This window comes from Leptinotarsa decemlineata, unplaced genomic scaffold, assembly GCF_025532065.1.
Source record: "Leptinotarsa decemlineata unplaced genomic scaffold, Ldec_3_MD MMD2_P_RNA_scaffold_2, whole genome shotgun sequence".
In the NCBI taxonomy this organism is placed as follows: Eukaryota; Metazoa; Arthropoda; class Insecta; order Coleoptera; family Chrysomelidae; genus Leptinotarsa; species Leptinotarsa decemlineata.
In genome coordinates, this window is record NW_027412529.1 from 6,883,714 (window position 1) to 6,897,066 (window position 13,353).

A 13,353-nucleotide genomic window follows, 5' to 3' on the forward strand; every position below is an offset into this window, starting at 1 on the left:
TTAGGAGGGCCTTAATTACCGATGGCAAAGTTTGCGTCCCGAGGGCCTCTGGCCCGAGGGACAGCAATTGCCTGAGGTTATTAAGGCTCATTAATTCCCGTGGTACATAGATAATTTTATTTCTGACCGATTTCAATGAAATTTTGTTCATTTTTGAAACGGAAAAATGTACCAATTCATTACCTTCCCGGTATATTTGAATCAGGTACCGTTGATTATAGTAGAGTTTTCTAGTTGCTAGGTTGTTGCTATGTTACTTGTTTATAAACAGAACTTTGTTATCAAGCTGTGTTTGCGGTGAAAACGTGTTTTCTACCCCAAATATAATGGGGGATATTTTGAAAAAAGCTGAACAAGCAAGAGAATCATTAATTCCATCGAAAAGTGAAGCCGTATACCAAAAAGAATACAAGATATATTTGGACTGGCTGACACGGAAAAATGTTATGCCAAAAGATGTCACTGAAACTGTATTTCTGGCATATTTTCAAGAACTGGTAAGGAATTTTCTATGTTTTTCGGTAGATTTGGTAGTAATTGTGTTTTTTCGTTTCAGTCAGAAACGTATAGTGCGAATTCTTTATGGACTAAATGGTCAATGCTAAAATCGATGGTGACTATACATGAGAAACGAGATATCACCAAGTTCAATGAACTACAGGCTTTTTTGAAACGGAAGAGTAAGAGTTATAAGCCGAAAAAGTCTGCTGTTTTATCTCCTAAAGATGTTATCAGATTCCTAAAGGACGCTCCTAATGATATTCATTTATTGCAAAAGGTAATTTTTTTCTTATTTTCCTTTTTGTGTGTATTTATTTCCTTTTTTTTGTTATAGGTTGTTTTGATTATGGGTTATTTTGGAGGATGCAGAAGTCAGGAACTTTTGAATATGAAGATATCGGATATAGAGGACCGGGATTCCGTTATGGTAGTGAACGTACCGGAAAGTAAAACTGGTGTATCGAAGAAATTTACAGTTGTGGATGAAAAAGAGTTCTCCGCTTTGCCTTTATTAAGACTTTATATGTCTTTGCGTCCTAAAGGTATTGAACGTTTTTTTTTGAGCTTCCGACAAAATAAATGTACATCTCAGCCAATTGGAAAAAACATGTTTGGGAAAATCCCCAGCAAAATCGCAATGTATTTAGGATTGCCAAACTCATCTTCCTATACGGGACATTGCCTTCGTCGCACTTCTGCTACTGCTCTAGCCAATGCAGGAGCAACTATGACTAACTTAAAAAGACACGGAGGTTGGAAAAGTTCCACGGTGGCGGAGGAGTATTTGGAGGATAGCATCGAATTGAGAAATAAAACGGCGCGTATGTTGTCTACTTTGTCATCAGAAGAGGCAGGTACCTCGACTGTAGTGAACAGAAGCTCCAGCCATACAAAAGAAGAAATTGTTTCCAGTGGCGGAAGTAATTTTCAGGGAACATTTCAAAATTGTACATTTATTATTTGTAATGACGTGAATAAATAAAAAAAGGTTCAGTTTTCATTTCTATTTATTTTTACTTGTGAAAGGTAGAGGGAATTATAAAATCTATAATGTCCCAAGGGAGTTATGACCCTCTTTATTGATAGCGTAACTATGACGATATAAGCTTATAATATCCCGGTCAGAAATAAAATTCTTTAAAAATTATTTTTTGTACAACTGTTATTGAAAATCTCTTTGATAGAAACACTTCAATCAGAACACCTATCAAAAATCATTTAGAAAAGTTCACACATGCAGTTCGTGTTATTGGTAATATTAAATCACTGTGAAGTTACTGACGATGACGAAGTAGTATTCAGTCCAACTGTAGAAAGTCCTTCATGACTAACCAATAATCCTTCTCAAAATAACGTGAGTTGGCGTATGTAGTTGTAACATATGCCTTGTAATCCAAAGATCGTGTGTTCAAATCCCATGGACCCTATAATTTTTTTTATTATCAGCAGTAACGTTATACAAAAAAAATTGTATGATACATTTGTTAAAAGTGATTTTATTTTGCTCGTGAGTTTGCTCTACTTGCTGACGCTCGTTTTGCAATAATCCCCACTCACAAAATAAAATGCCACTTTCAACACTTGTAGGTAAAACGTGAATAACTATTTTTCCACAAAAACGGCTTTATTAAGAAAACTTGACGATTTAGGTATAGGGACATGATATATCATCTTGAAGCATTTGTCACCATGTATCAATTTACCGAGTAATATACAGGGGGTTTCATTTGAAAATTTTAGCACGCCCTGTATGATATGGAGTCGATTTCTTGGTGTTATTTGAATATTTCGAGTTTGTCCAAATTATCATCAAAATATCAACTTTTCATGAATTGAGAGTTCTGATGTACTTAATTTCAATTAAAGCTATGTTTTAGACCATATTAAAATACCAGAGCGATTCCAAAAATGTATTGAAATACGGGGTGTTCCATTTAAACAAATAAAGTTGCTAGGACTTTTTGATGGAAGTGGCAACGCCGCAATTCTGAAAATATTTCAGATCGATAGAACAGGTAAGGAAATGTGAGAGGTGGAATTTTCAGAAAAATCATGCTTTGCGTTTTCCAGAAACGTCTATCCTACCATCGACCGTGAGTCACGCTGTATATTATACCTTTTTTCTGAGGCTCTTTGGGTTAAGTCACCCAACTTTATAGCCTCTAAACACTCCTCTAACACTTCTGGTTTGTATTTGGCGTAATTTCTTGTTCCAAGAGGTTTTATTCGATTTCTCAGCATTTTTCCTGCGACAAAATCCAAAAATTAGTGCTTACGATAGTAATGAAAATATTTTAAGTGATTTTGTTTAACAAACTGCTTATAAAATACTACTCAAACATTATATCGAAAATATGAGTCTTAAGGTAACTTTGGCCCAGTCATCATCTTGGGCCAAATCTACCCCAACTCTGGGCCAAAGATGTAATGAAATAGTGAAATCGAATTATTTTGTATAAAACAAAGGTAGCAGCATTATTACATCAAGAATACATGAAATAATTGAATATATAATATTATTACACACTTATCTGCTAGTAGCTCTTCAAGAATTAGCGTTCACAAGTAAAAGTTGGGAGACAACAAATTTCGACACTTTCTCACAGTAAAGGTGGAGTAACACTGGAGGGGTGGTGAAATATGGAACTAAACTCCCACTCCATCAACAGGTGGGCCAGTGGTGCTACCTACCCAGTAGGTACTGGATAAACTAGGTCGATAACACATTATATGATTACAATACAGCACAACAAAACTTTTTCTAACTTTGGGTCAATGTTACCCTTAAAGGGCCAATCTTACCCCAAGAGACGGTACATATCAGAAATACGCGACGAACTGTGGCTGCTCATCGTTTTGAGGTTCAACTCAGTACACCCAGAACTTCACTTTTTAAGAACTTTCTAATCCTGAGAACTCCGTTCCCATTTTGAGAAAAAACTTCCTATGGACGTATGCCCTAAACGCCTTAACTTTTGAGATACAGGGTGGCAAAGTTTTCAAAAATAATCAGTTTTTCAATAATAACTGAGATAATTTTATAGACATCTTTGGCATATTTGATACATATGTTCCATGCCTCAAGGCGCATTTTCTGATGTACACAAATTTGTATTTTTTCAAACAGTGGCATCCCTACGGGTTTCGCATTGAATATTTTTGGGGAAAAAGTACTACGCCAATGCTTTCTTTTCGAAATAAAATCATTTTTAAAATCCTCATTTATTTTTGAGAAAATTTGATCTCATGGTATTTCTTTGTCCGACGCATGATTTTCACTCAAAAAAATAAAAATCGACAGAAAGCAAATTAAGAAATTAGATCAATTCTAAAATGAATGAGAATCTGAAAATTGCTTCATAACGCATTACCAATTCCCTAATAATATTTGAAAACATAATCTGCAAAAAAATAAATTTTTCACAAAAACGAGTTTTATTTTATTTTGTGACAGTAAGTCTAAACGAATAGCTCAAATTTGTTAATTAGTAATAATACCAAATCTGATTATAAAAATTGTTGGAAGTGGCCACCTGCACTTAGTATGCATGCTTCCGCCCTTCTACGCATGGAATTACGCACCCGTTCAAATATTCCCGGCGTATTTCGTATAGTTTCACACGAGGCAACTATTCGCTCTCTTGAATCTTCTAAAGTATTAACGGGAGTTTTATACACAAGAGTTTTAAGGTGACCCCATAAAAAAAATCTAAACTGTTGAGATCGGGGGATCTTGCTGGCCATTGCTGAGGTCCTCCGCGACCTATCCAACGATTAGGATAAACTTTATTTAAATGGTTTCGGACAATTACACTGAAATGAGCAGGGGCGCCATCGTGCATGTTCCATATTCGATTCCTTAACTCAAGTGGCACACCTTCCAATAACCCAGGTAAGTCTTCTTCGAGAAAGTGTAAATAAGAACGACCATCAAGGCGTCCTGGTAGAAAAAATGGGCCTATTAGATGATCACCTATAATTCCTGCCCATACATTAACCGAAAATTGGTGTTGAAAATGGGTTTCGGTTATTGCATGGGGATTTTCTTCAGCCCACACATGATTGTTATGGAAATTTTGAATGGCATTCCGAGAAAAATTTGCTTCGTCTGTGAACAAAATTTGTGCCTCAAACTGCGGATTTAGTGCAATACTTTGTAGATACCACTGACTGAAGTTCACACGCTGTGGAAAATCTCTGGGGAGTAATGCCTGCACTCTTGAAATATGGTATGGGTATAACAAAAAATCAACCAAAATACGCCAAACAATTTGATGACAAATATCCAGAGTTCTAGCGATCTTCCTCGTACTCGTCTCAGGATGTTCCTCAATTTCTTGCAGCACCGCTTTCTCAATTTCAGGAGTTCTTACTACACGAGGTCTACCTTCCGTAGTCCCTTTCTTGAAACTACCAGTTTCCCCAAGTCGACGATGAATATTTGAAATGGTTCGGCTATCTGGTAAGGCACGATTAGGATATCTTTCCTGATAAATGCCCCTGGCTTCTGTTGCATTACCATCGGCAAAGCCATATACGTAATGCATTTGCGCCATTTCCGCATTCGTATAATTTACCATATTTACTGATATTCAGAACAGCGGACTACCAAAATAACTTCAATAACACTTCAAAATTAATCAAAACGCGCTGTGACAGTTTTTAACACCAACACGTTACTTCAAACCAACATCAATATTAGCTACTGACGTTTGTACATACAGAGAATTAGTTTTTTATTGCTATGGTGGGTACGCTGTTTTTTCTGCTTTTAATCTTTAAAAGAAATCACATATCGACAAACTCCATATTTCCAAGAGGTGCAGTAAATAAATTCTGCTACACGTCATTTATTCCAGGATAACTAAATTTATGTTTTCAAAAATTATTAAGCGGTGCTGCGTTATGACGTAATTTTACTTGAGAACAGTGCATCTGACAACAAACAAATACCTTTTAGATCCTCAATTATTTTGCAACAAATCTGATCTCTTAGTTTGCTTTCAGTCGATGCACGATACCGCATCAGATTTTTAAGGAATTTATCCTTAAGTAAAGCGATTTTTAATTTTTTGAGCGAAAACCATGCGTCGGACAAAGAAAACCCATTCGATCAAATATGCTCAAAAATGTATGGAGATTTTAAAAATAATTTTTAATTCAAGATAAAGCAGTGGCGTAGTATTTTTTTCGCCAAAAATATAAATTTCAAAATTCGTACGTACGCCACTGGCAGAGAAAATTAAGAAAATTGTACATCAGAAAATGCGCCTTGAGGCATGGAACATATGTACCAAATATGCCAAAGATGTCTACAAAATTATCTCAGTTATTATTAAAAAACTGATTATTTTTGAAAACTTTGCCACCCTGTATCTCAAAAGTTAAGGCGTTTAGGACATACGTCCATTGGACGTTTTTTCCTTAAAATGGGTCTAAGAATTACCTCCTTGAATATTAGCATGTGTTTAAGGAACACCCTGTATAGCGGTTCAATGTACTGTTTAGTAAAAATCTCACAGTAATGTGTTGCTTGGATGTGATATTATGAATTTTCATAATGTATCGGGTAATTCCATCAGTTATAGAGAAAATATTACATAATCTCTACTTGATTTCACGTTTTCAAGTTTGTAAAGCGACTGGGGACAATGGAATATTCAGAATTTGAATTTGTGAACACATTGTAATCAATTGAATTCTTATTCGAGAACGTTTATATCCAGCGAAAGAAAATGTGTTTTCAGTACTTCAAGGTGTCGTTATTTCAGTCTGAAAATACTATTGGGATACAATAATTTGATGTTACACAGTTTTATTTTCATTAAGGTTCACTAGCAAATATTCCTTGATAATTAGCGTTGTTATAATTCGCATTTTGGGAGACGCGCGCCATAAGTTCCAGCAACAGGCTTCAGACTACCGAGTCGCTGAAATTTCATTAGTTGTTACGGAACTGCAACCGGGAGCGAACTAGAAGAACTCTGGTGATTTGTACGAGTTTCGCGAGTTTTTTAAACTTTTTTGGTGTGTTAACAGAAATTTGCTGCACGTTTGAGAGACAAGTCATCAATGAATGAACAAGAAGGGTATGATACACCTCACTACTGCAAGCTGTTTTTTCAATTAGAATTTAGAAATCATTGAAAATGGTTTGGAAATAATGCTTTTTTGAAAATTTCTGAAATACACTGATTTGTGATGTGTTTCCAATAACTCTGGATCACTTTGAACAGGGATGAGATAAAAACTTATAATGGCTGAAAGTTTATTGGAACTTCAATTGCTTTTATAGACAGGGATATGTATAATTTTACTATGCTTGTGTGATTGAGATGTGGCAGTATATCTTTTACAGTTTCGTTTTGATAGACAAACACTGGGGAGTGAATAGAAAAAAAATTACATATTAGGATTCAATGTGTACTTCATATAATCAATTTCCAAGTATTAATGTATTTAATTGGACGCATTTGAGTCGAATAGGAAAATTCTGAAAACAGGGCTGAATTTTTATAAAATATTGCACCATGCTCTTCAAATATTACTGGAGTTTTTTTCCAACACCAAATCGTTATTTTTAACACCTTGACACGTGTTTCGATCACCAAGCGATCATCTTCAAAGAGGCAGATTAAAACTAGAAACTTAAGCGAAGCTAACCCTATTTATGCTATATAGATATCCCATACAGATAAACCATCCAGGTGTTCCACTCATACAGGTATACCAACCTAAATTAATTTTACAATTTTTCCTTATCTATTATTTTACAATATATGTTTAACTGTTATAGCTGTATATAAAACAATTCTCAGCTATGTAAAAATTAATTTCACAGTATTGCCTATCTAAATTTATTTTGACCAATCATTTCGCTAGATTTGCAAAGGCTGCTTCTCAAAAGCTTGAAACACTGTTCCGAACCAGAAAACTGTACACACCCCAGCAACTTTTGATGATTTACAAAGCTGAGATCAGACTTTCTTTCGAGTATTGTTCTCATGTATGGAGCTCCGCTCTAAGCATAACCTGAAGCTGCTGGATTCCATCTAGAAAAGAATCATCCGCCTGATTGGAGACGCGAATATAACTTGCAACCATGATAGTCTGGAACATCGAAGAAAGGTTAGGGATTTGTCTCTCTTCTATAGATTCTTTAACGGGAAGTGTTCAAGTGACATGGCACATTTGATTCCACCAAGAGTGGTTCAACTACACCTCGAATGTCACTGTTCAAAAACTCTTTCACTTGGAGAACTGATTTTATGTTTAATAAAACCTGAGAACGTCTCTAGCGATTCAAATCCAATGTGAATCGATACTTTCGCACAGGCACCGCTGTTAGAGGGCCTTCGGAAATTTTCTTGTAGTGCTTGTGTTTGCTTAATTTTCATCGTGTTTTTTCTCTCTGGAAGTTCAAATTGAAGAATAACATCAGAGAGAGTCTTGTTATGGATTAGGATTCCAGAAAGCCGTTAGTAACACCTAAAAGAACTCTAAAGAACTCTAGAGATTCTATCTCAGATTATATAGGGTGTTCCTTGATGGCATGCGAATATTCATGGTTTTGAATATACATAAAAAAATGATAATTGACTATGATCGAAAAATAGAAATTATTTCATTTTCCGGAACATTTGGAAAATTCAGGTGATTTTCGATTAGAAGTGACAGTTAATGAAAGTTTATATATTCAATTGAAAAATGAGTTGCAACTTCAACAGTGACATGAATATGGCAATTCACTTCGATATTTTCTAAGAAAAAATATAACGCTCACGGATTTTTCTTGAATAAAATCAATTTTTGATTCGAACGTAGTAGCATGCGTTTGGCCATTACCCTCGATTTCTTCTATCGGTATGTTGATTGTTTGTTTCTGAATTGAAATAACTTCAGAATCTCCTGTTCAATTAAAAAAAAGCTCTCTTGTCTTTCTCTGTGACATGTGAAAAAAACTATTGAAACATGAAGAAAAAAGTAATACAAATTATGGAATTATAAAACAACAAAAAATCAATTGGCGCTCCAGGGCGACTTGATTGATTCCAGTGGCGCATTTGCTTTTTCAGCTGCAGTAAAAACCCGGAAAAACCTGCAGCGCCAGATCATCTGAAGATCTTGATCTGCCAATGTTCTGTATTTTATAGAATAAAATTTAGGGTGTCTCCAGAGGCTCCAATGAATTCAAGATATTGCCAGAATATTGAGTGAGATTACTATCGTTAAACTTAAACCAGTCCGTTTCATCTTTGACCATTGCGTAATAATGACTAGATTCAATGCCAAAACCATAGTGAACAATGACTGCATGAAGATTAAAATAATAGTCTGCTAGATTGAACTGTTCATCTATTTCGAACCTTCGTAAGAGTTTGGTGCTTCTGTCAGAGGTTGAGTTATGTTTGAAGATCATCAGTGTTATCATTAGATTGACCGGTGCCTCAGTTATACTCGTACTCGTATAATATTCAGTTAGTTTGGCGCATATTTGACAACACAGTTGAAAATCACCCGTTGAAATTTCTATTTCAAGGTGATTCAACAATAAGCTTTGCACGGACTGCTTATCAGTCATATTAGGAAACGCTAGTTGAAAAGTCACATACGTTTTTGTTATCTCTTGAACATGTACTACAAAGTAAGCTAGATGATTTAACAATAAGCTTTGCACGGACTGGTTATTAGTCATATCAGGAAAAGCTAGATGAAGTTTCAGAAATTTCGCTACCTCTTGAACATTTACTACAAAGTAAACAAGTGAGGATTTTTCCAGCAAAATATTTACAAACACAAGAAGAGATGGACTGTACGAAATCATTCAATCCATAGCGTTTAGGAGTATTGATTCTGCTATTTTTCTGCTCACGAAGAGTAATCGATAAGAATCCCAAGAATTCGAAACAATCCTCTTGTTGTCCTAACTTCAAAGACCCTTAGAAATTGGTTGGTGGGAAAAATGATACTTTCTCAGGAAACTGCAGCTGCATGAATAGGTGTTTGAGTTTGGTGAATAAATGGGAAAAAAGCTCATTCTCGTTCATCATTAAAACCTCATTCTCGGCATTCTTCGTCATGAAACAACACTTGTAAAATGCTATTCATGTAGCAAGCGTTTCGTAAATTATTCAATGCAATTTTCTTCTCTCAAGATTTTCAGGATAACTACCGATACAGAATCTGTATCGGAACCATTTCTCAAGCTACAATCGATCCTTCCAAGTGATGGAGGGTTTCGTAGAGGGATCGATTCGGCTTTCGCTCCATTAAGCCCTTCCACTGAAAGGGAACCAAAACCACGAGGGCTGCAGCTCATATTTGGGAGACAAGAATGACCTATGTCTATCGACCCCACTGAAAAAAAAGAATATGAATCAATCACTTGCGAATTAACCTTGTTAGGAGACTGAGAAATATACAAATGTTTCGACTTGTTTTGAAGAGTTTTCAGTTTCGTATTGAAATAAGGGCCAGACATGATCTCTTCAAAATTATGTGAAGGAGGAATAGTTCCAAGGACCGAAGTAACATTACCATGTTGAAGAGCAAGAGATAGAACGGTAATTTTTCGTTGCTTGGCTTGATCTCCTCCCGAGTTCGTGAACGAATAAAAGAGACTCCGGACAATAAATACCAGAAGTTTAGGCAGACAATGCTGCAGTTCCAGCAGACTTCGAACTTTCAGCAAGATGGGAAGCCGCGACCATCATCTCGACTGGTACCTGATGGTTCCAGAATTGTAGGAACATTGGCTTACACCATAGCCCATTTCAATAGGTCGTTCACCTGGTGATGTGGAGATGTACGCCCTGCACTTCTTCTGCAACTCAAACCATGTGTACCTTTCTCATCAACTACACTACCACAAACACAAGTATGAGTCCATCCTAAGTCCTACTGCTATTCTGAAAAATGCATCGTCTAATAGTATTCCAAGAGATGCAAAAGGTAAAGTATTCAACCAAGCACTCGATTCCTTGACTATTGCTGCTTCCAGCCGAACAATAACGTATACAATTGTACATTTCTGAAGTTTATCATTTATGATGTTCAGAAGAGTTCGGTCCCACGCCCTTTGTATTTTCTTTTCATCTGTAGAAGGAGCAATATTAAACTTGGCCTCACATCAGATTTTCGCTTCATATACAGTCTTCATTTCATCACTACATCAATGTAGTTACCGTGTAATATGCCATTTGCTTTTCATATCTAATGTTCAACAAGGTGATCCCTTAGGACCTGCTCTTTTTTGTCTGACCATCAACGAACTCACTAGAAGCTTATCATCCGAATTTAATTATTGGTATTTGGACGATGGCTCAATCGCTGGCGATGAACACAGTGTTTCAAAAGATTAAAAAAAATCATTGATAATTCAAAACATCTTGGACTTGAAATAAATTTCGAAAAATGCGAGTTGACTACTCTTTCAACTCCGAATAATATTTCCGAATCCATTTTGAAATTAGTTCCTGGCATGAGAATTTTGGAGAAGTCTAAATGGAGTCTTTTGGGTGCTCTTTTCTCTAAAGATTCACTTTTAGAACATCTTCGAAAAAAACGGGAATCATTCAAATTGCTGACCACCAGATTGAATGAACTTCCAAAACACGTTACATTTTTTCTTTTGAGAAATTGTTTGGCGATTCCAAAACTCATGTACGCCCTCAGATGTTCCCCCACTTGGTCAAGTCAGTTAGAGTTTGACAAATTTGATAATTTACTCCGCAACACGACGGAATATGTTACAAATAATCATTTCAATAATGATTCATGGTTCCAAGCAACGCTTTCTGTAAACCTTGGCGTACAAGGGCTACGTTCGGCTTATTCCGTAGCTTTACCAGCTTTTCTGGCATCAGTCAATAGTGTTTCTGATCGTATCGATTACATCCTTCCTTGGCATCCATCACTTTGGCATGCCGCAACTCCAACAGATGAAAAGAAAATACAAAATGCACGGGACCGACATGTTCTGATAATTATAACTGATAAATTTCATAAATCTACAAGTGTATACGATAAGACTCGTCTGAAAGCAGCAATGATCAAGGAATCGGGTGCTTGGCTAAATGCTTTACCTGTTGCATCTCTTGGAACACTATTAGACGACGAATCTTTCAGAATAGCAGTAGGACTTAGAATGGGTTCATCTATTTGTGTGCCTCATACTTGTGTTTGCGGTAGTATTGAGATGAGGAATGTAGACATGAGAAATGTAGACATGGTTTGAGTTGCAGGAGAAGTGCAGGCGTTCATCTCGACCTCACCAAGTGAACGACATATTGAAACGAGCTATGTTATCAGCGGATGTTCCCGCAATTTTGGAACCCTTATGTACCAGTCGAGATAATGGTAAACGACCAGATGATATGTATCTCATACCATGGAAATACGGTAAAGCTGTGGTATGGGACTTCACTTGCGTTGACACGGTCGCGGCTTCCCATCTAGCCGGAAGTTCGAAGTCTGCTGGAACTGCAGCATTATGTGACGAGAAATTGAAAAGAAAAAAATACCAAAATCTTGGTAACAACTATCTGTTCCATCCAGTAGCGGTTGAAACTTTTGGTGTATATGGCCCGGAGTCTTTGTTATTCGTTCATGAACTCGGAAGGAGAATAGGCCAAGCAACGAAAGATCACCGTTCTACCTCTTTTTTGATAGAAAGAATTAGTATTGCTATTCAACGTGGCAATGTTGCTTCGGACCTTGAAACTATTCCTCCACATAATTTTGATGAGATCATGCATTGCCCTAATTTCAGTACGGAACTGGAATCTCTTCGAAACAAGCCGAGATATGTGGATATTCATCAGTCTCCTATCAGGGTTAATTTACAAGTGATTGATCCACCTTCTTTTTTTTCAGTGTGGTCAGTGGACTCAAGTCATTCTTGCCTCCCAAATATGAGTTGTAGTCCTCGTAGTTCTGGTTACCTTTCAGTGGAAGAGCTGCATGAAGCATAAGCCAAATCGATCCCTCCACGAAACCCTTCTTCACTTGGAAGGATCGATTGCAGCTCGAGAAATGGTTCTTATGGAGATTCTGTGAAACCTGTTCTTCCTTACGAATCTGTAGAGAGCTGTCCTGAAAATCTAGAGAAGAAAATTGGATTGGCTGATTTAGGAAACACTCGCTACATGAATAGCATTTTACAAGTGTTGTTCATGATGAAGAATTTCAAGAACGTAGTTTTAATGATGAACGAGAACGGGAATGTTTCCTACTTATTCATCAAACTCAAACAACTGTTCATGCAGCTGCATTTTCGTAAGAAGTTATCATCTTTCCCACCAACCGATTTCTGGAGTCTTTGAAGTCCACCAGATACTCGTTAAGACAACAAGAGGATTGTTCCGAATTCTTGGGGTTCTTGTTGAATACTCTTCGTGAGCAAAACAATAGCAAAATCAATACTCCTGACCGCTCTGGACTGAATGATTCCGTACAACCCATCTCGTCTTGTGTCTGTAAATCTTCTGCTGGAAAAATCCTCACTTGTTTACTTTGTAGTAAATGTTCAAGAGGTAGCGAAAACTTATGTGAATTTCTGGAACTTCATCTAGATTTTCCTGATATGACTTATAACCAGTCCGTGCAAAGCTTATTGTTAAATCATCTGAAAATGGAATTTTCAACAGGTGATGATCAACTGTATTGCCAAACATGCGCCAAACTAACTGATTATTATAAGGAAACAAGTATAGCTGAGGCACCAGTCAATCTAATAATAACACTGATGATCTTCAAACAAGACTCAACCTCTGACGGAAGCAAGAAACTGTTTGGAAAGTTCAAAATAGATGAACATTTCAATCTAGCAGACCACTATTATAATATTCATGC

At 36.5% G+C, this 13,353-nt stretch overlaps 2 protein-coding genes across 2 annotated transcripts in view; both read left to right on the forward strand.

The window, feature by feature from the left end:
• On the forward strand, window positions 1-1,616 carry LOC141485594 (uncharacterized). Its single transcript, XM_074182533.1, has 3 exons — window positions 1-497; window positions 557-778; window positions 836-1,616. Exons 1-3 carry the CDS (start codon window positions 327-329, stop codon window positions 1,481-1,483), a joined length of 1,041 nt encoding a protein of 346 aa, XP_074038634.1. The 5' UTR covers window positions 1-326; the 3' UTR covers window positions 1,484-1,616.
• Window positions 1,617-6,338: 4,722 nt separating this feature from the next.
• LOC111513470 (probable G-protein coupled receptor B0563.6) overlaps window positions 6,339-13,353 on the forward strand; it is a 310,115-nt gene continuing 303,100 nt past the window's right edge. Inside the window, exon 1 of the mRNA XM_074182546.1 lies at window positions 6,339-6,590. The gene's annotated coding sequence lies outside the window, so the exon portion shown is untranslated. The remainder of the gene's footprint in view (window positions 6,591-13,353) is intronic.

Bases quoted from the DNA above. Each gene is read 5' to 3' on its own strand.
- LOC141485594 (XM_074182533.1), top strand. From the start codon at position 327: ATGGGGGATATTTTGAAAAAAGCTGAACAAGCAAGAGAATCATTAATT. The intron at 498-556 runs GTAAGGAATTTT...TTTTCGTTTCAG, and splicing joins TGGCATATTTTCAAGAACTG to TCAGAAACGTATAGTGCGAA. The intron at 779-835 runs GTAATTTTTTTC...TTTTTGTTATAG, and splicing joins ATATTCATTTATTGCAAAAG to GTTGTTTTGATTATGGGTTA.